Below are 25,552 nucleotides of genomic sequence, written 5' to 3' on the forward strand. Positions count from 1 at the left end.
ACTGGACTGGATAAAATTTAAATTAATCTGGAAGAGAGATTGGAACCTAGGTTATAAGTGCTAAGAAAGGCCATATGAACACTTTTAAAAGTTTCCTAATTGAAAAATTCAGCAATTACTAGTGAGTAATTGTTCATTATTGTTATAAAAGTTAACAAACTACTGAAGAAAAAGAACTTTTTAATCAAAAACTTCTGATGTAAGGATCCAAAACGGTTTAAGCAAAATAATTCTAAGCAAGGCCCCCCCCCACGTGCAGAAACCTTGTCCAAGTTTCTTCCTTCTGCCATGAGTAAAACATTTTGAAAAAGAAAATGAAATAAAACACATTGCTATATATAACTCCCTTCACTACTACAAGCCAGGAGATTACATAAAAATTTTGCTTTTTCTTTAAATTTCATACTAGTGTTTGAAAAGCTGGGCAGTCAATTAAAATGCCCCATATCTATTTCCTGAGGTGGTCATTGCAATCTGTTATGTTGAGGAATGCAATGTGTAAATTCATCAGTTGTGTAAATGCAGTATACCGTAGCCACAGCATGGATCTGTTAAAGGGTGGTCTTGTCTGACCAATCTGATTGTATGCTTATGATGCAGTAACAAAGGAACTGGATACGAAACATAATTTTTATATCATATACATAGATTACAGGAATGCTTTTGATACATTGCACAAAATAGACTGCTGTTCAAATTGGAACAGTGTGGCACTAATTGCAAGTTGCTGCTATGGATAAAGGGATGGTTGAGCAGGAGAAGACAGAGTGATTTTTCATGGACACTGCTGTTTGTAGACAGACATTATTAGCAGAGTCCCCCAGGGTTCGTTGCTGGGCTCATTGATGTTTTCTGTATTAATTAATGATATTGATAAAGGTGCATCAGGCTTAAAGTCTAAGTTTGAAAATTATAGCAAGGTTGGCAGTGTGATTAACGACAGTAATCAAGGTACGTTACTGCAACACAATCCAGAAATATTAGGCAGATTGGCTGAGAAATGGCTGTTGAAGTTTAACATTGATAGGTGCAAGGTGCTGCATATGGGTAGCACTAATCCTAGATTAAAGTACCAACTGTGTGATACTACACTCAGGGTAGTGGAAAATGAAAAATACTCAGGGTAATTGTCAGTCAGATATGAAGTTCTCTGAGCAATGCAGACAGGCTGCCAGCACAAGACAGTTTTGTCATTAATATCCAGAAACTTTTGCTAGCAAGGAGAAGGAGGTGATTATCCCATTGTATAATGGTATAATGGGTTAGGCCACATATTGAGTACTGCAAACAAGTCTGAAGGCCTCATTTGAGGAAGGGTGTAGATCTGCTGGAACAAATGCAGAGAAGGACAATGAGATTGGTGAGGGGAACAGAAGGTTGTCTTACCAAGAAAAGCTTCAGTTCTGCAAATTGAAGTGTCTGGAGACTAGGTACCTGTGAGGTGATCTGATTGAGTTTTTAAGGCTTTGAATGGATTGAGCAAGTTCAATGTTGATAGCATTCTTCCTCTTGCTCAGACTACACACATGTGGGGTTATTCAAATTGAGGAAGGATGGTTGCAGAATAGATGTGTAAAAGTTGGCCTTCAGTGAATGGGTGATTGATTGTTGGAGCAAACTTCCATCTGTTATTTTCGACATGGGCAGTTTGGAGAAATTCAAAGAAGAACTAGACAAATTATTGGAGTTTTTTTTTTTTTTTTTTTGGCTGATGCTTTATAAGTGTGCTTCTTGCATCATGTTACTTATTTCCCACTACTAATAGTATTAGTAGTGGGAAATAAGCAACAAAAAAGTTTGCTGTTTATTGGTACTTGATTTTGTACCAAATCAAGGGGTTTCACTTTTTTTCTTTACTGCCATTATTTTTTGCAGTAAATGAAAGTTTTTATGTTTTTTTGCAGTAAATGAAAGTGGTTTCACTATAGTTACCAAATGATGGGCATAAATTATCTCCAGATGGATTGTGCCATGTTTCTGAATATTATAAGATATTTGGTATTACAACTCAAAACCTTGTTAAAGTAAAGTGACACATTTCCCTAAGAAATGGTTCATTAGTGAGGGACTTCAGCCTAACAAAATCCAGTGCAGAGATCCTGAGAGCTCATTTCAAACAGCAAAGTCTACTGGATCTGAGCTGCAAGACCTTTCAGTATAGAGGAAAAAACATGTCATTTATGTACATTTCTATGCCATTGTTTTAATTTTATGGTCTTCTGATTTCTTCTGGGTCGGCAAAGTGGTTTAACTAACTTCATTTGCTTTTTCTGCCTCTGGAACAGTAGGGCAGTAGATCAGCACTAAAGGAGAAGACAATGATCTGCAGAATTGAGTCACAACCTGGTGAAAACACTGTAATAAATATTCCTTTTGTTCAAAACAAAGCATATGCGGTCTCTGTTTCTAAAATTGTTTGATGCAAAAGTGAAAGGCCTCATATTTATTGGGGCCACAAGTTAAGTAGATGATGGCTTCACAAGAATTACAAAACAAAATGACTGATACTGAGTGAAATGCCTGGCATGCATTAATTTTGCCTTGTAATAAATTGCTTTCTTGATAAATTAAGAATGAAAATTACAGTGAAGGAGTTGACAATTTTTTCAAGTTCCATTACTTGCACTCTCAACTTGGGTCTTCGGACCAAATCTATGCAATTTTTGTTAAGAGCACAGGTGGCGATTCCACCAGCCCATGCAATTAGTAGAGAAGATGATGTAAATGCTGTAATGATCATATTTCTTCACACTGCCCTTGTTTTAACTGTCTTTTGTATTCAAACTCAATTTGTGTAAGATGAAGTATAATCTTTTATCTTTTTACATGGAAGCTGGGCCAGTAACCTCCCATGGGGGTATTTCATTGTAATTCACTGGACTACAGACAGATTACAGATAATTTTATGAAATTTCTTGCTTACTTCACTGCTTATAATTTTGCTCTTCATTGAAATAAAATATTTTTAATTTTATTGCTTGCAATGGGAGACAAAGCAAGTTATTTGAAAAAGGATGTGACGTATTGTGCAAAATACATAGCAGTTATTCTTTAATTATACTGTTTTACAATTTCACATCAGATAAATCCACATTCAGTGGAATATGTTTTTTTTTTTTTGTTCATTTTAGATGTAATAGCAAATGAAATTGACATAATTTTATATATATAACAAAAGGCAGTAAAATTATTTATGAGGAGCAATACAAAAGTAATGCCTCCTGTTTTTTTCCTCAGAAAATTTAATTCCTACAACTATGCCTTTTACATCAATTAATCCTCAATCATTATTTAACACACTGTTATTTTTCCACAAAGTTGCCATAATTTTCAATGCACTTCCACCATATCTGTGTCAGATGCTGTATTTCAATCCTGTAAAAGTCCTTTTGCTCAGGAGTGCTTTGCAAAGAATGTGCTTGAGCTAGTCGTCAACTGCAAAATTGATTCCATGGAGTGCATCCTTCAGCGAGCCAAAGAGGTGATAGGTGGAAAGTGCAAGATCCAGGCTAAGAGGAGTGAGGAAAAACAGTGCATCCCAGTTTTGCAGTGGCCTCCATGTGCAGACTGGTGTGGGGTCATGCACAGTCATGGAGAAAAAGAATCTCATTAAGGTTTTTGTCCGGTCAAACTCTATGGATGCGGGCTTTTGACTTTTTCAACATTTCCACATATCGAACTGAATTGATTGTGGTGTCATGCTCAAAGTCCACAAGCAAGAGCTCATCTTTGTCCCAAAACACTGTCACCGTGAATTTACTGAAAGAAGGCTGTCCTTTGAACTTCTTCTTGTGTGGTGGATTTTGATGGTGCCACTCCCTCGACTATCTCTTCATTTCAGGGTCATAATGGTGTCTTGTCATCTGTGACTATGCATGAAAGAAAAACCTCTCCTTCACTCTCATATACCTAGGCTAGGTGCATTATAGCCTAAGCTACTCTTGTGCCAATAGCTTTTAAACAACAACAAATCACTCTCGTAGCACTGGAGAAGTTCCATACAGATTGCTTTCTGGGCTTCTTTGTGCTCATGTGTCAGCATTTTTGGGACCCGCTGGGCACAAACATTGTTACAGCATGGTTCTTTTATTATGGTTATCACAGCAGGTTTCCCTATATTGCACAAGGTCAAGGTGTGTTTCTTTAATTGCAGTCTCCGGTGTTTCCTTTATATGCCACTGTAGCATCTCAAAAGGCATAAGGCCGGCAAGTGTAAGTATGTGTGTTGTAGTGTTGAGTTCCAGCACCTGGCGACTTCACAGCAAGTAAGGGACACCAGTTCTCCTGACTCCCAATCTTGGCCATGAGGAGGTGTGCTAGGGTCCACTTTTTACCTGAGAAACTTACTGGAGCTATCAAGCAAGTCTGGGAGCCCAGAATTTTCAATGAAAGAAAAACAGGAAAAAAAAAAAAAAAGGAATAGTATTGGAAATGGTAAGGTAGGAAAGTGGATAGACAGCAAGGGGATGAAAGGAAGAGGCATCCCCAAAAAAAAAAATTAAATAAGAGTTGAGGGGACAATATGAAATCAATAATTAATTATATACATTACTGCATTGCACAATTCGTGTGTTGTGATGCAGCAGTCCTCTTTGATCAGCACTTCAATCCGGCTCTTTTTGTCTGTTGTCACTGAGATTATTGGCCGGCCACTTCAGGGCTTGTCAACAATGTCACTTTCCCCACTCTTAAAGTGTCTTGCCCAATGTCTAACTGTGCTCACATCAATTGTCTCCATAAACATATTTGAGATGCATATGGATTTTGATAGGCATCACTTCTTCCTTGGTAAGAAATTTGATCACCACTCTTTGCTTGATATGTATATCTGTAACATCCACCATTTTGAACTATCTATGTGCTGCACTCACAAGACCGATCACAGTGTCACTCAGTATGGCAAAACTAGAGACCTCTAATGACTGAGTGACATGCAAAATGATCTACTGTGTCACATTTTAAAGAAGAAAATTAGGAGGCGTTACTTTTGTACCATTCCTAATATGTTATGGTAAAGGTTTCATTATAGGTTATTACTCAAATAATTTTAACAGCATAATAGTTTTAATCCTATCAATAATTATATCAGTCTGTTTCAGTCATATTGAGCGTTCATTCAAAGTAAGTGTGATAATATATTTTACATGTGTATCTTTCCTTCCCCCCCCTTTAAATTTAAAGTAAATATAAAAATTCAAATTATATGTATACAACATATATAAATTTCTTGACAGATACTAGCATATGAAAATTTAGTTGCCTAATTATACTTCCAAATGAAACAGCATAACCAAGTTGTTAAATTTAGATATAACAGCAAATGAAATTGACGTAGATTATATATCAGTCTCAATCAGTCACCTTGACTCCTTTAAGAATAAACCATGTGATAGTATACACATATATGTGTATCTTTTCTTTCTCCTCCCCTTTAAATTTAGAACAAAAATGTAAATTGAAGGTCGTATATAAATTTCTTGACAGATACAGACATATAGATTTCCAAATGAAACAGTATAATTAATTTTAGAAATTAAATAAATAATTTTTTTTATTTATTTTTTTTATTTGGTAGTTGTTGGCGCATCGGCTTTTGTGGCCATAATGCACCTCCCAAGGTTTTTGCAGTACTTTGATCCACGCCCGAGGCGGGATTCGAACCCGCGACCTTTGGGTTGCTAGGCAGGCACTTTACCCACCCGGCTAGCCTGGTCGGCCGATGTAATAGCAAATGAAATTGACATAGATTATATATCAGTCTCAGTCAGTCAACTTCACTCCTTTCAGAGGCGCCTCCGTAGCCAGGTGGGCAGGAGCAGCAGTGTGCAGTACACGCTTCTTGATTAGACCGGGGTTCGAGCCTGTGACCACCAAATATGGAGGATGCGGAAAGGTCAGGGAATGATCACCGCATATCCCTGGAGCAATATAGCCTTAGTTGCTAATGCTCCTAAAAACCAAATAACAAACTAACAAAATCACTCCTTTCAGAATAAATCATGTGATACACGTATACTCATACGTGTGTGTGTGTGTGTGTGTCTTTTCTTTTTCTCCCCTTTAAATTTGGATCAAATGTAAAAATGTAAATTAAAGGTCATATATAAAGTATATAAATTTATTGACAGATACAGACATATGAAGAATTAGCTGCTCGATTAGACTTCCAAATGAAACAGTATAATGAAGTAGTACGTGGTGGAAACATGGATCTCGTGTTTTTTAAAGATGCAATGGTTCATCTTGTTAAGGTAGATATTACTGTGAATATTGATTGTAGAATACTAACATTTAAAATAAATACTTTTAATAAAAGTAACTTTATAGATTTTAAAAATATATTTCAGTTTGAATATTTCAATTAATGAATAAAATACTTTTAATTTGCTGAACATAATTTATGGTCTGTAAATCAATTGTTTTATATATATATGAAGTCCTTAATTTGTTTCAAATATGTGTCTGAGTTTGAACATGAGTGAGAAATGAATTTAGACAGTGCCTCCTCAGTTGAAGGCTATTGCACTGTTTTAGGAAGATCGTGGATTTTTGAAAATTATATGTATTTCTGTATCAAATTTCTGTTGTTTTGTTCCTCCATTGACAGCAACAACTGTCCCCTAGACAGAAATTAAACACAAATTCAAATTATTTTCAAAGTAATTTCAAAATTATTTATATGCCTTCAATTAAAATATAGCTCTTACAATCTTAATTACTGAAAGGCAACTAATTTTCCCACCGTGACATGTGCGTGCACAGACACCCAGACACCCCCGACACATGCACATGCTGTATCCAAACGAAAACATTTTATGGTTAAAGTTTTCAAAAGTAATACTGTTGTTTAATGAAGTATTTTAAAAACTTTTTCAATAATTAGTTTTTTGCATTGGCAGAAATTCTTGGCCAAACTCAACAAGAATTTTTTATTTTTTATTATTCTGTTATGAAACATTTGTAGAACAATATCACAATGGCAAAAATATAAATTTGTGTTGAATAGAGAATGTATTTAATTCTTGTGTATTGCACTTGTTTACAGTTTTTACCATTAAAAACAGATGAAAGTATATTATTATAATTCAGTTCACTAAGCTGGTGTGCAAAACATGTATAGTACTCAGCAGCAATAATTTATTCATCAAGAGAAGGAAAAAATATCTCTGACAGTAAAAAAAAAACAAACAAACCAACATTGGATTATGTGTACATAGCATGCCCCTAGTTTTTTTCCACTTCATACACATAGTTAAAATAATACAGTATACATTATAACAAAAAAAAAAAAAAAGTATAATTTCAAGACGTGCAGATGATTTCCTTTGCTACACTTAGCCCTGAATGTTGTAATATAACATACAGCAGCAGCAGACTGCCAACATACATTCATTTCAGAAACTTCAGTTAGTGGCTTTTCATTGACTTAATTTCTTATTATTACTATTATTATTATTATCAGCCATATGGTGCAAGGAAGCCTGAGGGTTATGCTGCACCGGCCAAAAAAAAAAAAAAAAAAAAAAAAAAAAATTCCCTATTACCCTGAGAGAGAGAGAGAGAGAGAGAGAGAAGTAGAAAGAGAAGAATGATGATATCCAACTCAGGACCCTGGGTGTGCCAAGCCCATACTCACCAGATGTGAGCTCCTGGGGGTATTAATAGAATTGTTTTCACTGCTCTTCACTCACTGTGACAAGATTTTCTAGAGAGAAGCCTAAATGCTATGCAAGAAATTAAATTTCGCTGAATATGACGGCTCATTTCTTTATATGCATTGAGCAGTTTCTGAATTCCACCTTTGTATGCAGGACACTTGTGATTATGCAGTAATTTTTTTTTTTTTTTTTATGAAAACCCCAAACATGAAAGGTATTAGAACCTATAATACTTAGTATCATGCATGGATTGAACGTTGAGAAGATGAAAGAAGATCATTGTTGACATTAGACTTGAACTTCTATAGATTGTAAGTAATTTTCAGGAAATACGTATGAAGGAAAGTTTTTCCAGAAAACGGAAGTTGAATGAATTAATGAGGAAGAAGAAAAGTTGGTTCTGTGAGTTTGAAGTTGGATAGTAAAAGGATGTTGACTGGTTGCAGCACGTGTTTGGACTGCTTTGGAAGAGCAAACGGGAAATATAGAAGACAAATCAGAAGAACAGTGCCTATGAGAGTATCTATAGAAAAGCCATGCTTCAGAAACAGAAAGTGTAGAGACTCTGTTAGAGATGCATCATTAATTAACCTAAATGCCCTCATTTGAATGTAATCTAGAAGCCTGATGGAACACACTGCAGACTGTTTTGGGGGCACTACCCCAAATGCGGGAACAATATTCCATGGTAGGGTGGATTTGCAATTTGTACAGAATAAACAGCTGTTTTGAAGAAAATTAATGCCAAGAGTGAAAGAGAAAACCCAGTTTTTCAGATGCAGAGAAAGCAATATTTGTAGTGTGTCAAATTTTTCATTAAGTCAATGAAAAGCCACTAACTGAAGTTTCTGAAATGAATGTATGTTGGCAGTCTGCTGCTGCTGTATGTTATATTACAACATTCAGGGCTAAGTTTACCAAAGGAAATCATCTGCACGTCTTGAAATTATACTTTTTTTTTTGTTATTATGTATACTGTATTATTTTAACTATGTGTATGAAGTGGAAAAAAACTAGGGGCATGCTATGTACACATAATCCAATGTTGGTTTGTTTGTTTTTTTTTACTGTCAGAGATATTTTTTGCTTCTCTTGATGAATAAGTCATTGCTGCTTGAGTACTATACATGTTTTGCACACCAGCTTAGTGAACTGAATTATAACAATATACTTTCATCTGTTTTTAATGGTAAAAACTGTAAACAAGTGCAATACACAAGAATTAAATACATTCTCTAAACCCCAATAGAGATATATCTTGCCTAAAAATCAGTGTCATGGAAAGTAAAAATAGGAGCAGAAGACTCGTTTTTTGCAAGATATAAGACAGAACTGAGTTTAGAAGGATTCAAATCAACTAAGTTATCTTTACCACAGGAGATCAGCATTTAAGGAATTGATAGTGGATATTTGAGAAGTTGAAACTGTTTGTGTAGGGCAAGATTTCTCAAACTGGAAGGTGGAATGCAATTTACTATCATCAGCAAAACTATGAATATGATTTATTTTCAGTTGAAAAGATCATTAATATAGAAGAGTAAAAGAGTGGGAGAAAGAAATAAACCTTGGGGAACACCAGCATTAGTGGAGAAGTTAGAAAACAGCGAGTCCTCTACCATCTCCTGCAGTGAATGGTCAGAGAGAAAATTGAAACGAAAATTTGTGTAATTGAAAAGTTACACAAAAAAAAGTTGGAAAATCATAAAGTGGAAGCTTATTTAGAAATCTTTATGCCAAACACAACCAAAAGCCTTTGAAATGTCAAGAGCAACTTCTTCAGTTTCCACAAAGCCATTTGAAAATCTGCCATGATTTTACTTCTATTACACTTTGATCTGTGAAGTCAGTGTAATAGAAGTAAAAGCATGGCAGACTTTCATCCTACAGATGCTCCCATATTTGAGGCACCACAATGATTCCTTCTTTCACTTTTTGCAGCATTAATCTTTGGGAATTTCTCACTTAAATAATGAAATCCTCTCAGCTAAATGCTACTCAGTGCTTTCAAAAAAACTCTTCATTAGGCCAATTTTACATGGAGAGGCAGAAGGGAACTCGTCAGTGTATCCACTAATGGAACCCACTGCCTATTACTTGTTAATTTTGATGATCCTGCTAGAGTAGCTGATAAACTGAATGAGTATTTTGCATCCACATTCACACATGAGGAGTTATTCAAGGAGGAGTGAGCCAGATGTTTATCAAACTCTAACAGGGAGTTAAATGATTTTGTAATAACTGAGAGCAATGTGGAGGAAAAATTGTTGAAGTTAAACATAAGAAAGGCACCTGGGACATATAGGATCTATGTAGTTATATTAAACGAGGTGGTAAAGGAAGTAAGCAAACTCTTAACCATAATTGCAAGAGCATCCTTGAACTTGGGAGAAGTCCCCACACACTGGAGATGTGCAAATGTATCTCCAGTTCACAGTGGGAGCTCACGAGTAATTACAGACCTGTTTGTTTGGCTTCTGTTCCAGGGAAAATAATGGAGTCACTGGGTAAAGAAGCAGTGCGGGATCATCTAGATAATTCAGTAATAATTCAGGCACAGCATGGGTTTGTCAAGGAGGTTTTGTCTGACAATTTGATTGGACACTATGATGTGGTCACAAAAGAGCTGGATGCAAAAAACAATTTTGATGTCATGTACTTGGATTTCAGGAAAGCTTTTGATACTGTTTTACATGGAAGGCTGCTGCACAAATTGGAGTGGTATGGCATTAAGGGCAAGTTGCTACAATGGATAAAGGGATGGTTGAGTGGGAGATGGGAGAGAGTAAATGGTCACTGCTCTGTGTGGACTAATGTTATTATTGGAGTCTCCCAAGGTTCATTGTTTTTGTATGTTGATAAATATACAAAACAGCAACCCCATTGCTTTTGTTTTGTATATTTATCAATGATATTGATGAAGGTATATCATGCTTAATATCAAAGTTTGCAGATGATACAAAGGTTGGCAGGGTTGTTAAGAACAGTAATGACAGTATGCTGCTGCAACAGAATCTGGAAAAGTCGGGTGGTTCGGCTGAGAAGTGGCAACTGAAGTTTAACATTGACAAATGTCAAGTACTGCATATGGGTAGTAGTAACTCCAGAGAAATGTACCATGTGGCGTTACACTCAGGGTAGTGGAGGATGACAGAGAGCTTGGGTTAATTGTACAGTCATATATGAAGTTTTCTGAGCAGTGCAGACAGGCTGCCATAGCATTAGTAGAGGCATATGATGCAAGAAAGCAAGCTTATTCAGCATCAGCAAAAAAAAAAAAAAAAAAAAAAACACAACCACTACTCCCATTTCACCCCTCCGTTCGTTCGAAATACCTGTCCAGCTGAGCCTTAAATTTGTTTAGGCTATCAACTTCAACAACAGGTGATGGAAGTCTATTCCACAAACCAACTGCCCGCTGGCTAAAGGCAAATTTCCGCACATCTATCCGACATCCGTCCTTCCTCAATTTGAATTTATGCCCTCTCAGGTGATTATTCTGAGCAAGAGGAAGAATCCCATCAGCATTGAGCATGCTCAAGCCATTCAAAGCCTTATACACCTCTATCAGATCACCTCGCCGATGCCTAGTCTCCAGACTCTGTAATTTGCAAAAGTTAAGCCTATCTTCGTAAGAGCAACCGTTTGTTCCATTCACTAATCTTGTTGCCCTTCTCTGTACTCGTTCCAGCAGCTCTACATCCTTCTTGAAATGAGGCCTCCAGACCTGTATACAGTACTCAAGGTGTGGCCTGACCAATGCCTTATACAAGGGAATAATCACATCCCTATCCCTGCTAGAAAAATTCCTGTATATCATTGACAAGACACCATGAGCTACTCTTGCAGCTCGTCGTCTGCACTGCTCAGAGAACTTCATATCTGCCTGCACAATTAACCCCAGGTCCTTTTCATTCTCTACCACTGTCAGCGTAGTACCACAGAGTTGATACGTTGATCTGGGGTTACTGTTTCCCATATGCAGTACAGGCATACCTCGATTAACGAATAGGATGCGTTCCACGAAATTACTTCGTTAAGCGAAACTTCGTTTCCAGAGGTAAAAATACTATGGCCAGAATAGGGATACGTTCCTACGTAAAGAAAATGAAAAGCTTTTTTTCGAACAAAGAAAAGTTTTATTAAATAAACAGTCAACTTACATACAAAGTGAAGTCACATTTTAAAATATGAGGTTAAAGTTGATTGTTTATGCTTTTTTTCTCTTTCATTTAACAATTGCCTATACGGAGTTATTGCATTTAACACTGATCGCTTAACTATAACACTTCTTCCTAAATCGGGATCATTTTCACTAAAAAAATTTAAAACGTTTTCAATGTCATTTAAGCACCTTTTTAAATCTTTGGTTGTTAACACTTTTTCGGCAGGAACTTCTTTAACTTCGCCTTCATTATCTTTGTCTTCGTTGCTAACAAGGTTTTCTAAATCTTCCACTGAAAAACCATCATCTTCTGCATTCAATAAATTTCTAACATCCTCTTCATCGACATTTTCGAAACCTATTGATTGAGCCATCTGGATAACTTCATTTCTAATTTCTTGGATGTTATTTTCTTCTTCTAGTACAACTTCTGGCCATATTTTGCGCCAAACTCCATTTAAGCATTTCTTAGTGACTTCTTTCCAAGAACTATCAATGTTTTCAATTGCGTTTTTAATGGTGTAGTTTTTCCAAAAAGTTTTAACTGTCATTTCCACTTTATCCTCTAGTTCAGTTAAATTGCTTAAAGTTCGACGCAGATAATAAGCTTTAAATGATGCTATTACTCCCTGATCCAATGGTTGAATCAGGGAAGTTGTGTTTGCTGGAAGAAACACAACTTTGACAGGAATGCATGTGTCCAACGTGTTAAGATCAGTAGGATGTCCCGGAGCATTGTCTAACAACAAAAGAGCTTTTTCTTCAAAGTTGTTTTTTTGACAATACCGTTTTACTCCAGGACAAAAGTGGTTAACAAACCAATCAGTAAATAACTCCTTGGTAACCCACGCTTTTCTATTTGCTTTCCATATTACAGGTAAATTCATTTTTATGTTACCTTTTAACGCCCTCGGATTTTCTGAATGGTAAACTAATAGCAATTTTAATTTATAATCACCAGAGGCATTTGATCCAAAGAGTAACGTTAAACGGTCTTTGGCTGCTTTAAATCCAGCAGCTGATTTTTCTTCAATAGAAATGAAGCTTTTTGTTGGTAGCCGTTTCCAGAACAAACCGCTTTCGTCAACATTGAACACCAAATTTGGTGGAAAATTTTCACGTTCAATTATTTCCTTTAGTTTTTCTGGAAACTTATTTGCAGCTTCAACATCTGCACTTGCAGCTTCTCCTGTTAATTTTACACTATGAATCCTGGCCCGTTTTTTAAATTTCTCGAACCAACCACGAGAAGCTCCAAAGGTTTCCGTAATTTCTTCAGTTTGTTTAGATTTCAGGTGATTAAACAAAAATAATGCTTTTTCTTGAATCACCATTTGACTTAAAGGCATATGACGTTGTGACATATCCTCTATCCACAAACTTAACATTTTCTCCATTTTTTCTAAAATTGGATTCCTTAAGCGAGTTAATTTTGCCGCTGTAACATCTGTACAATTCTGAGCAGACTGTTTTATTTTTTCTGATTGACTTAGTATGGTTGTTAAAGTTGATTGCGCTAATCCTAAAGAATGTGCCACATCGGATTTTCTTTCGCCGCTTTTAACACGTCATACGATATTTAGTTTAGTTTCCAAAGAAATTGCTTTTCTTTTCTTTGATTCTGACATTTTAATTAACTAAAACAAAAATATTTCTATTAAAATTTACAAAATCTACGTTATGTAATGCTATAAAGAACCTACGTCGATTATTGCAATGCGCCACACTGAAACAACGTCAATCATGTAAACAACAACTAAATTACGCGATTGACACGCAAAACTGTTATAACAGACATGCCCGCAGCTCGGGAGCACTTGGGAATACGTAACGAGTCGCCGTCAGTCACCAATCGGATGATTGTCGGGCGTTGGCCTTAAATTGGAATATTTTTTTATGTTAAATGGGGCTTGAAATTGCGGACTTCGTTATCAGAGGTAACGTTAACCGAGGTATGCCTGTACTTTACATTTGTCAATGTTAAACTTCATTTTCCACCTGGCAGCCCATCTGTTCAACCTTTCCAGATCCTTTTGCAGCAGCATAGCATCAGTAGTGTCCTTGACAACCCTGCCAACCTTTGTATCGTCTGCAAACTTGGACATTAAGCTTGATATACCATCATCAATATCATTTATAAATACAGAAAACAACAATGGACCCAACACTGAACCCTGAGGAACTCCACTAATAACATTAGCCCATGTTGAGCAGTGTCCATTGATTACCACTCTCTGTCTTCTGCCACTCAACCATCCCTTTATCCATAGCAGCAATCTGCCTCCAATGCCACACTGCTCCAATTTGTGCAGCAGTCTTCCATGCGCAACAGTATCAAAAGCCTTTCTAAGATCCAAGTATATAATATCAAAGTTATTCCCTGCATCCAGTTCTTTTGTGACTGGATCATAGTATCCAATCAAATTGGTCAGGCAAGACTTCCCCTTAAAAAAATCATGCTGTGTCCGAGCTATAACTGAAGTCTTGTCTAGATGATCCTGCAGTGCTTCTCTAACCAGTGCCTCCATTAATTTTCCTGGAACCAAAGTTAAACTAACAGGTCTATAATTACTTGTGTCAGCCTTTGATCCTCCTTTGTGAATTGCGGTTACATTTGCACATCTCCAGTCTATGGGTTCCTCCCCTGAGTCCAAAGAAGCTCTCATAATTATGGCTAGGGGTTTGCTTACTTCCTTTGCTGCCTCCTTTAATATAACCGGATAGATCCCCTCCACCCCGGGTGCCTTTTTTTTATGTTTATCCTCAACAATTTCTCCTCCACTTTCCTCTCAGTTATTAGAAAATCATCTAGCTCACTGCCGATGTTTACTTCAACTAAGACAATCCCCTTCCTGAATAACTCCTCATGTGTGAATGTAGATGCAAAATACTCGTTTAGATTGTTAGCCACGTGAGCAGGATCCTCAACTGTTCAATCATCAACATCCAGTGGACCAATCTGATTCGTTTCTTTCCTTCTTGAGTTTAAATAGGTAAAGAACTCTTTTCTGTTTTTCTTTGCATCCTTTGCCAAGAATTTCTCATAATCTGCCTTTGCCTGCCTAATCTCCTTTGTGACTTGGTTACAGACCAACTTATATCTATCATAGGCTTCCATGTCACCCATTAATTTGTATGTATCCCATGCATTTTTCTTCTCTGCCATATGTCTTATTAGTTGATCTGACAACCATTCAGGCCTGAACCTTGAACAATATTTCTTGGTTGGTATGTAAAGCCTGGTAGCTTCCAAGATTAGTTCCTTGAATGCTTCCCATTTTGAATTTGCTGTTGGTAACATGATCAGTTCGTCCCACTGTATAGAATTTAAATACTGTCTCAGACCATCATAGTCGCCTTTACGAAAGCAAAAACCCTTCCCTTTACCTCTGATGGTAGTTACCTCCTTGAGTAAATCCCACTTCAGCACACTGTGATCACTGCCACCTAGTGGTTCCTTTATCTGCAGATTCTTAATGCATGAAGAATCACTAATGATAATCAGATTTAGAGTATTACTCCCTCTAGTTGCCTCCCGAACATGCTGATGTAGAAAACAATCATCCAATAAATCCACAAAAGCCTTGCTAGTGTGTGAGTGACCAACCCACAGATTCCAGTCAATATCTGGGAAATTAAAATCCCCCATTGACTCTCTGATTTACTGGCCCATTCTATTTCCCTGTACAGTATCTTATTATACTTATCAGAGTCATTAGGCCTATATCACACTCCTACTCTCAATTTGATTTACCTATGCTTATGTCACACCAAACTGACTCGACACTGCCCTGTCCATCGTTGTCGACTGGCTTCACTTCCTTGGATTTTATGTGTTTCTTAACTAATAGCATAACCCCTCCTCCCTTCCTATCCTGTCTATGCTTTCTGTAGACGTTGTACTCCCCAAATTCCAATTCTGCATTCCTTATATCTGTGTGACACCACGTCTCTGAAATCCCAACAATATCTGCCTTTGATGTTTTGAGCAATACCTCAAATTCATCAAATTTATTTACTAAACTCCTAGCATTGGTGTACACGCAAGTATACATGCACCTGTTTCTATTCTTAGCTACCCTAACACAACCCATGTGTTTACTTGTACCGCAATGACTTCCAGCAGTCTCTGAAATATCCTGAATCTTGTTTTTCAGGCTTCTGCTCATTCCAATAGAAGCAGTGCAAGAATCTCTTTCACCTCTGCCAGTGGCTACTGTTAATCTATTAGTCTTTGTCTCCCCCCAAGCTAGCAGTTTTCCAACCCACCTAACACTGCCTCGATAACATCAGCAAATATTCTTGCACCCTTTCTATTTAAGTGTATCCCATCCCTGTAGAAGCAATCTCTCCTGTTAACAAGTACAGTCCAGGCTGAAAAAAATTCTACCCCTTGAGCCTTGCACAATCTTTTCAGGGCCGAATTGATTGACAAAGCTCTCATCATATACTCCCTCCTATCGTGTCTGGGCAGAATTGCAGACACTTTCAAATTCAACCCTATTTCACGTCTTTTTTTCAACAGTGACCTGTACTTGTTAAGTAATTCCGCTGGTCTCCTACTCTTAATATCATTAGTGCCAACGTGTACAACTATATCACCTTTTGTGCCCTTAAAAGATGATAATCCGCTCTACAACGTCATCAACCTTTTGCCCCTGGCAGACATACCCTGGTCCTGTTCCACCTATCCTTTTTACAAAGCATGTTCCCCGTTTCCCTGACAATAGAGTCACCAACAACTACTAGTTCCTGTGGGACCAGCGCATTCTGCCTTGGGGGCTGCCTCTGTGTTGCAAGATGACCAAGTGCAAGCTCTGGCGTTGATGTGGGCAGCTGACAGCTTGATGGGCCCCTCAATTTATTTCCTTGGAGGGCATCCACCCTGTCCTTCAAGGTCTCATATAGGCCCATAACAACGCTGAGTTGTTGCCTAATTTCCTTGCACTCCTTGCATCGTGCACACACAAAGACATCCCCCATGTCAGTATCATGTCCCGTACCCGATTGCTCCGCAAACATCAAGTAAACAGTGCATCTTAAAAGGCTGTGATTCGGAGGGCAACTTCCCCCCCCCTCAGTTCTCCCCTGAGCCACAGCACTCCCATTAGCTTGAGCCTTTTGCCTTGCTGCTCTGGTCTGAGTCATGATTTCGATTTAATGTCAATAAAATTACAATTTTAGAACAAAATTAAAACCTTAAACTTGTATCCTAACACAGTTATAACGCTATATTTATTTTTCAGTATCGAGTGTTATTTACGAGTTTCCTTTATATAACTTCCGTATCAAGTTATGTATTAATTATTTGTTACATTTGTACTCTAAGTTGTTATATATATATAGTTAAAAGTACAATTTAATTGACAATGAAGTTTAACAAGATTAATTGATTTACAGATTAATTGACAATATTATATTATGCACTATACTATGCAAAGCTAATGCTATCGAATTCCGGATATGCTGTATCGTGTTACAATGGCGGTAATTACGAACAGTACTTCTACGGACTCTTTAAATATTGATTAACTTCCAAATCTCGCTATCTCAATTTAGAATAAACTAAGGATCCTGACTAGGTCTATAGCTACTTATAGATAATAATTTGATATAACAATTGGTTAATAAATCAGCTAAATACGGTTAAAAACCTCTCGTTCAACAGAGCTGCAATTTGTAACACGTGTATTTGATACCGTTACCGATACTAAGTAATACCCACAAAATCTCTATCAAGTTAAACTTTAAACTAAGTATCGTAACTAGGAATATAAAACTACTCTAGAGAATAAGTAAATATGCCAAATTAAGCTAATAAAACAGGAAATAAATCAGAAAAAACTTCTCTTCTCCAGGAGCTGCAAAATAGATGCGGCCGCACAGGCTACTCTCGAACCATACTAGGTCATGGGGTCTTGTTAATGATATACAGAAATTTTGTGAGCAGGGTTAAGGAGGTGATTAGCCCCTTGTATAAGGCAGTGGTCAGGCTACACCTTGAACACTGCTTACAGGTCTGGAAGCCTCATTTTGGGAAGAATTGCTAGAGAATTAATAGAGTTGCTAGAATAAGTACAGAGAAGGGCAACAAGACATGTTGGGGGGGAACAGAGGGTGCTGTTATGAAGAAATGTTGAAGTTCTCAAACTGCAGATTCTGGAGACTAGGCACCTGTGAGGCATTCATCTGATTGAGGTGTGTAAGGCCTTGAATGGATTGAACAGGTTCTCAATGCTGATGGGATTCTTCCTCTTGCTCAGATTACTTACCTGGGGGTGGGCATAGATTCAAACTGAGGAAAGTCAGTTGTAGTATAGATGTGCTGAAGTTTGCCTTTAGCCAGCAGGTAGTTGATTGCTGGAACAAACTTTCATCTGTTGTTGTGGAAGTTGATAACTTAAATAAATTCAAGGCAGAAGTAGACAGATATTTGGAATGAATGGGAAGGAATTTTTTTTTATTTTTTAGCTGATGCTTTATAAGCTTGCTTTCTTGCATCATGTGCCTCTATGAATGCTAATACTAACCTAATGCTAACATCTGATGTAATGGTCTGCGGTAGAGTAGCTATCCCTTTGGAATAGGAAACAACAGTATTTTGTGAACCCACCTTGCATGTGCCAATGACTTTAAAGTCATCACAGATATTCAACTATGAGTGTTGTATTAAATTGTTTCAAGTTATAATAATATCTCCTTTAGTTGAAGATTGTGGGAAATGGGGATAGATGGCTTTAAGGTCCTGTTATGGAAGAGAACAGCTTTTAAAATTTGCTGTGAAGAGTGAACAAAAAGGTACTGTTCAGATGTTGTAATGTGTAGTTTGACAATCCCCTAAAAAATTCATTGACATCAAAGCAGACTATTTATCCTGATTAATATCTCCAAAACTTGTTTTCTTTTTCATTAGTGAGGCACTTTTATGTTCTTAATCAAGTGTTTCTGCTTTACTCTCTAGGCAAGAAGCTTGGCTTTATTTTTGGAGAGGGCCAGATCTCTAATGAGGTTATTCAACTTATTTTGGGAAAGCAGAACTAGCTCTGATATCTTTTTCTCAGGGTCAGCCAATTTTTTCTGGTCTTCACCAGTTGCACCTTCATCACATTCCATTTTATCTTCCAAAGAATCTAGTCAGTTCTGTGGCAGTACTAGTATTAGTAGTTGCAAATAATGCAAGGAAGCAAGCTTATACAGCTACCACCAAAAAAAAAAAAAAAAAAATCTCTAACTCATTTAATAATTTGTCTAATCCTTAAATTTATTCAAACTATCCCCTTCCACACTAAATAATAATTTTTCCCAACAATCTTTTTTTTTTCTGGCTGAAACAAAATTTTTGCACATCTATCCTGCAGCCATCTATTTTTTTTTCTCCAATTATGTATATTGTCTCACAAAAAAGTAAGGATGCCATCAGCATTTAGTTTACTTAATTCATTTAAAGCCTTAAACACTTCAGTTAAGAGTCCTCACAGGTGCCTAGTTTCCAAGCACTACAATTTGGAGAAAAGAGTCTTTTGTGGTAAAAGTGCACTTTTGTGTCCTTGACTAATGTTGCTGTTCTCTGTACCATTTCCAACAGAAATCTGCTAAACCATTGCCTATTACCTGGGGTGGCCAATAAGTCGATCGTGGCTTTAATTTTGGTTGATCATGATGAATTTTAAATATATATAAAAAGTAGATTGGTCAAAATCTAATTATTATTATGCATTCCACTGCATATGCTAATTACAAATCCATTGAACTACATAACTGCACTTTTCATCGCACACAGCTGCTAGGCTTGTCTAATGAAAATTCATGCAGTTACGTGATGGAGAGCATAGTATATGTGTCGAATTCTTATTTAGCTTACTTAATATTAATAATTGGACAGTACTTATACGTTAATTTAATAACATTTGATTTAAAATGAATACTACGAAAAAGAGCAAAACATATCATTTTCATCAAGAGTGGGAACTAGAATACTTTTTTTTGTGATGATTATAGAAAAATGCTGTTGTTTGATTTGCAATGCTTCCGTGGCTATATCCAAAAAAGGGAAGTTTAGAAAGACACTTTAATGCACTTAGTAGTATGTTTGCACATTAATATCAATTTTTTACAATGGCTAAGGATCTCAAAGGGAAAAAAATCCAATCATTTTGAAAATATGCAAGATCTTTCGCAAAAATATCCTGTTTTTGAATTTAATAGTGAGAAATATGTTTCCGAAATTGAGAAAGTTGTGGATAATTTTGAAACCAGATTAAGTGATTTGAAAACAATTGAAGGCATTGTTCGATATATTTCTTATCTATTTAATGTTAACTGAGATACAAAACAAACTGCAAAAATATCGCTTAGAATTTTCAAATGGAGAAAATTAAATTATTACATTGCGAAACAATATCTTCCTAAATGCCAAATCATCAGAAGAAGACTTTTAAAAATATGTTTGCCGAGAGAAGTACCCAAATGTAAAAAAATGCAGTGAACTTTTAAATTCCTGTTTTGGTTCCACCTATCTATGTGATTCGGCATTTTCGTATTTGAAACAAACAAAGACGAAGAATCGCTCTACTCTTACGGACTTGCATACAGAAGATTCTTTACTGTTGGCCTTATCATAGTATATCTCCGATTTTGAAAGCTTGGCAGATGAGATGAAGACACAAACTTCGCATAAATTAAAATTTTAAATACGTATGAATTTAAAATAAGAATTCTGAATTGTATTGAATTTTAAAATTTATAAACATTTTTGAATATGTGTTGATTAACTTTTTAACCATGTGCAGTGAAATTCTTGAGATGGTAGATTGTGGCACATTTTGAAGAAAAAAAGGTAGATCGCATCACAAATTAAGTTGGCCACCCCTGCCTTATACAATAGGATAATCACCACATTTTGGCCCTGCTTACAAAATTCCTGTTATATCATTAACAAAACCCCATGAGCTATCCTAGCAAGCTATATTCACTGCTCAAAAAACTTCATGTTAAGCTGTGCAATTACCTCTAGATATCTCTTGTTCTCCACCATCTTGACTATGGCACCTTCTAATTGGATTTGTTTTCTGGGGTTACTGCTGTTCATATGCATTATCTTGTTTATCAATGATAAACCTCAAAACTCTGCACCTTCCAGTTATAATATCAGAATATGCTATCAACATAACAGAATCAGAAAGAGGATGTCTCACAGGGTTGGACCTTTGGGACACCCTCTTTTTGATCTGGATGAACAGCATGATACAAGACCCTCCAAAAACTATTGAAGTTTATACGCATATGGCCTAACCATCTACGGTCAATCACAGAGTATGAACACTATCAAAAACAGCTTAAAATTGCTATAATTGAAATGGATCCTAGCCTCACACAGTGGTTACTACCTAGTTGAACAAAAATCCTCTATCACTCATGTCTGCAAACTACATTAACTCCATTCTGATCCTGAACTACAAATCATTAATGTACTGATTCCTCTTGTTCACACTGTTCAGCTTCTAGGCATGATACTTGACAAGAAATTAAACTTTTAAGTTCATGTGAATTATCTTCAAACTATCTGCTTAAAGAACTTAAATATACCTTGATCTGTCTTTCCCTTACCCGACTGATTGACACACCCTGCCTCATCTTTATAGTGCTCTGATCAGGTCGTGCTTAGAATATGGATCTCCAGTATATGATTCTGCGAGTACTTTACAATTAAACAACATTCAGCATTGCAAAATTTCTGTTATATCGTTAACAAAAAACTTCAAAAGTGCTCTGAGAATTTCTTTATGGGCTTTCTGAACCTCCCCTTTACATTTCAGCACATGGAACTCCATTACACCTCTTCAGGAAAACATTACGCTTATTGTTGTTATTTGGTTTTTAGGAGCATGAGCAACTAAGGCCATATTGCTCCAGGGAAATGCGGTGGTCATTCCCTGACCTTTCCACATCCTCCATATTTGGTGGTCACAGGCTTGAACCTGGTCTAATCAAGAAGCATGTGCTTCTTGATTAGACTGGGCTCCTGCCCACCTGGCTATGGTGGCACCATTCTTGTTGTATACTTCAAAAATTCACAGTTTTCCTTCTTATCCTAATTGTAAATGCCTGTATAATAATGATTGGAACTCAATTTATAATAGCAAACCAAATGGAAGGCTAGGCCCTTGTGGAGGATGGTGTGAATAATCAGTTTGGTACACCCTCCTGCATCTTTATCAAGCTGTAATTACACCAAGATTGCAGTATGGTGCTTCCATCTATACTTCACCTAGACCTAGTGTGAAGTTATAGTAATGCTTGAAAGCCACAGGTTTTTGCTGCACTGGCTGGAGGGGGGAAAAACGAGTAGATAAGAAAATACAAATTATTTGCTTCCCTCCTCACATAGGTAACTGTCCAGTTGACCTTTAATTTATTCAAACTGTAAACCTCAACTATCTGTGAATGCAAACTATTCCAGCAACCAATGACTCGCTGACTAAAAGAAAACATCTTACGACCTAGTCTAAACTTCCTTCCCTGTAATTTTAATTTATCTCCCCAAGTTCTGAAATTATCTATATCAGTGGAAATTCTGCCTTCACCCATTTTATTAACCTTTCTCAAAGCCTTGTAAACCTCAATCACATTAACTCTGAGGTTCCTGGTTGCTAAGCTCTGTAGCTCACATATACAGAGTCGTTCCTTGTACGGTCACCCTTTTCTAACCTTTGGAATCTTTCAAGAAGCTGGATGTCTTTTTTTAAGATGAGGTTTCCATACTTGCTGATGATACAAAGGTTAGCAGGGCTGACAATGACAGTAATGACAGTGTGTTTCTGCAACAGAATGTAGAAAATTTGGGCAGATGGGCTGAGAAGTGGCAACTGAAGTTTAACATTGACAAATGCAAAGTAACCCCAGAGGAACATACTAACTGTGTGGTACTATACTTAGGTTGGTAGAAAATGAAAAAGACCTGTGAGTAATTGTGCAGTGAGATATGAAGTTTTCTGAGCAGTGCAGACAGGCAGCCAGAAAAACATATGGGGTATTGTCAATGATATACAGGAATTTGTTAGCAGGGTCAGGGAGGTGATTATCCCTTTGTATAAGGCAATGGTCAGCTGCTTGCTGGAACAAACTTCTATCTGTTGTTATGAAAGTTTATAGCTTAAATAAATTCAAGGAGACACTGAACAAACTTGTAGATGGAATGGTTGTGTGAATTTTATTTTATTTTTTTTTTTTTGCTGATGCTTCATAAGCTGATATGCTTGCTTTCTTGCATCACATGCCTCTATTACTACTACTACTATTGCTTCAACACAATATTCCAAATGTGGTCTTACAATTTCTTTATACAGTGGGATTATGACCTCCATATCTGTGCAGGATAATGTTCAATAAATTATTGCTGGGACACCATTGGCTTTCCTGGCTGCTTGTTTACACTGCACAGAAAACTTTATATCCACCCATATTATACTCCCAGAACCCTTTCTTCTATTGTTTTTAAATTGAACTCCATCCTTGAAGCCTGTAGGCGCCTCCGTAGCCAGGTGGGAAGGAGCAGCAGTGCATAGCACACGCTTCTTGATTAGACCGGGGTTCGAGCCCGTCGCCACCAAATACGGAGGATGCGGAAAGGTCAGGGAATGACCACCGCATATCCCGGAGCAATATGGCCTTAGTTGCTAATGCTCCTAAAAACCAAAAATAATAACTTGAAGCCTGTTAAAGTCATCCTGAAGGAGCACTGCTTTGAACTGATCATTAACTACTCTACAAATCTTTACATTGTGTGCAAATTTTGACATCAAGCCTTCTATCCCATCGTTGTTGTTTATAAAAATCAGAAACAACTGTGTTCCAAGAACTGATCCTTGGGGGACCCCACTTTTGACTTTACGCCAGTCTGAAGAATATTCATTAATTACAACCCTCTGCCTTCTGCCCTGCAGCCACCCAGTAGTCCATCTTAGAATTTTTCCAGTAACCCTAACATATTCCAGCTTATAGATTAACCTCTCACGAGGGACTGAGTCAAATGCCTTAATAAAATTGAAATTAACTATGTCAAAATTGTTCCCTACATCCAGCTCATGAGTAATTGTGTCAAAATAGCTTACTAAGTTAGTTAAACATGATTTTCTCATATCAAAACCATGAAGTGTGTTATTTAGGATGCCATATCTATCCTGGATTTCACTCTTTATCATTTCCTTTAAGATTTTCCTTACCATTGAAGTCAGACATACCAGTCTGTATCTACTAACTTTCTGCTTAGAATTGTTTTTATGTATTGGTGATACATTGTTTCTTGAATCCAAAGGAATCCCTCCCGATTTGAAAGATGTCCTCATAATTAACTTTAGTGGTACAATACACTCCCTGGTGGCTTTCCTCAAAATTGCTGTGTATATGCCATCAGTTGCAAGAGCCTTACTCGACTTTATGCTCAAATGTTTTTTTAATAAACAGTCATCTGTAATTCGAAATCACTAAGTTCATATGACTCTGCCTCACTTGCATTGCATCTCCTCAGCATGAAGGGTCTTTCTTCAGTAAAGACCAGAGATTCAAAGCACCTGTTCAATTCATCCGCAACATCAGCTAGGTTGTATAAAATTTTCCCACAAGGGTCTGACCTGATTTGCTTTTTTCTTCCTTGTATTCACATACTTAAAAAATTCCTTGTCCTCATTCTTTGCTGTCTTAGCCAGTGCTTTCTCATACACAGCCTTGGCCTCTCTAACGTTATCTGTGGTACTGTCAGGGGGCCTATTGTGCATCAACAGTGAATAGCTTATACACAGAAGCATCTGAACCTCCACTTGCTTTTCACTGAGAAATTAATCTATTAAATGCTGCAATAATAATAAGCTTCCATTCACTCAGTGTGGGAATATCGCTGTGAAAATCAAAATGAAAAAACATTTGTCAAAACAGGCCATAGATAAATAGATCCGTTGGCTAAAAATGATCCACCCAGTGGAATCTAAACTTAATCCATATGCTACCAGGAATGTCCTTAGAAAACCCACTGTGGAAAATATTTATAAATAGACTCAGATAAAAGCTTGAAACAATTGGGATTGGATTTGGATTGATTGGTGCAAAAGCGACTAAGGCTATTGTACACCAAAACAGTTGGAAAAGAATTGCCTCACAAGTGAGAATATTGTACAATTATATGGAGCTCATTTCTCTTATTACAATACAAGTATGTACTGATAGTTCAAAAATGAACACTAAAGTAAGTTAAGCAATATTTCCAGGTTCTATATTTTTGCAAAAACTTCCACTGGAATGTATTGTTTTTACTATAAAGTAAATACCATTCTCTTAGCTCTGGAAAATATTGAGCCTTCACTATTTCCATGAATTTTCATATATATTAATTCTCTGAATCACTTCGATGCATGTATTGTACTTAGAGATTTTGCTAGATTCCAGGACAGATTCTGCAGCTAGAAATGTGATAAACTTCATTTCCCCCCCTCAAATACCATCTACAGATTATAAGCTTTTTATTAAACAAATAGATAAAGAGCAGTGGCAGAAAACTTGGCAAGGATGAGTAAACAATAAATTATTCCATATAAAGTGCCACTATCTAGGATTTACCATGTCATATCAATAAAGCCTAGAATTTTTTAAACTAAAATTTACTGATTTTTGGTGTTTTTCCATAATTCTAACATGCATACACAAAATCTCAAAAATCAGGAACTTAAAAAAAATTTTTTTT

The 25,552-nt window shown here is 36.7% G+C and overlaps 1 protein-coding gene across 1 annotated transcript in view; it reads left to right on the forward strand.

Moving 5' to 3' along the window:
- The window catches only part of LOC150085960 (dynein axonemal heavy chain 8-like), a 1,559,705-nt gene that overhangs the window by 972,567 nt on the left and 561,586 nt on the right, over positions 1-25,552 (forward strand). Inside the window, exon 57 of the mRNA XM_090374756.1 lies at positions 6,129-6,251. Within this exon, the coding sequence (XP_090230882.1) occupies positions 6,129-6,251 (123 nt within the window). The remainder of the gene's footprint in view (positions 1-6,128; positions 6,252-25,552) is intronic.

The sequence above is a fragment of the Mastigoproctus giganteus genome, chromosome 5 (genome assembly GCF_048544385.1).
Source record: "Mastigoproctus giganteus isolate SK-2022 chromosome 5, ASM4854438v1, whole genome shotgun sequence".
Taxonomy (NCBI): Eukaryota; Metazoa; Arthropoda; class Arachnida; order Uropygi; family Thelyphonidae; genus Mastigoproctus; species Mastigoproctus giganteus.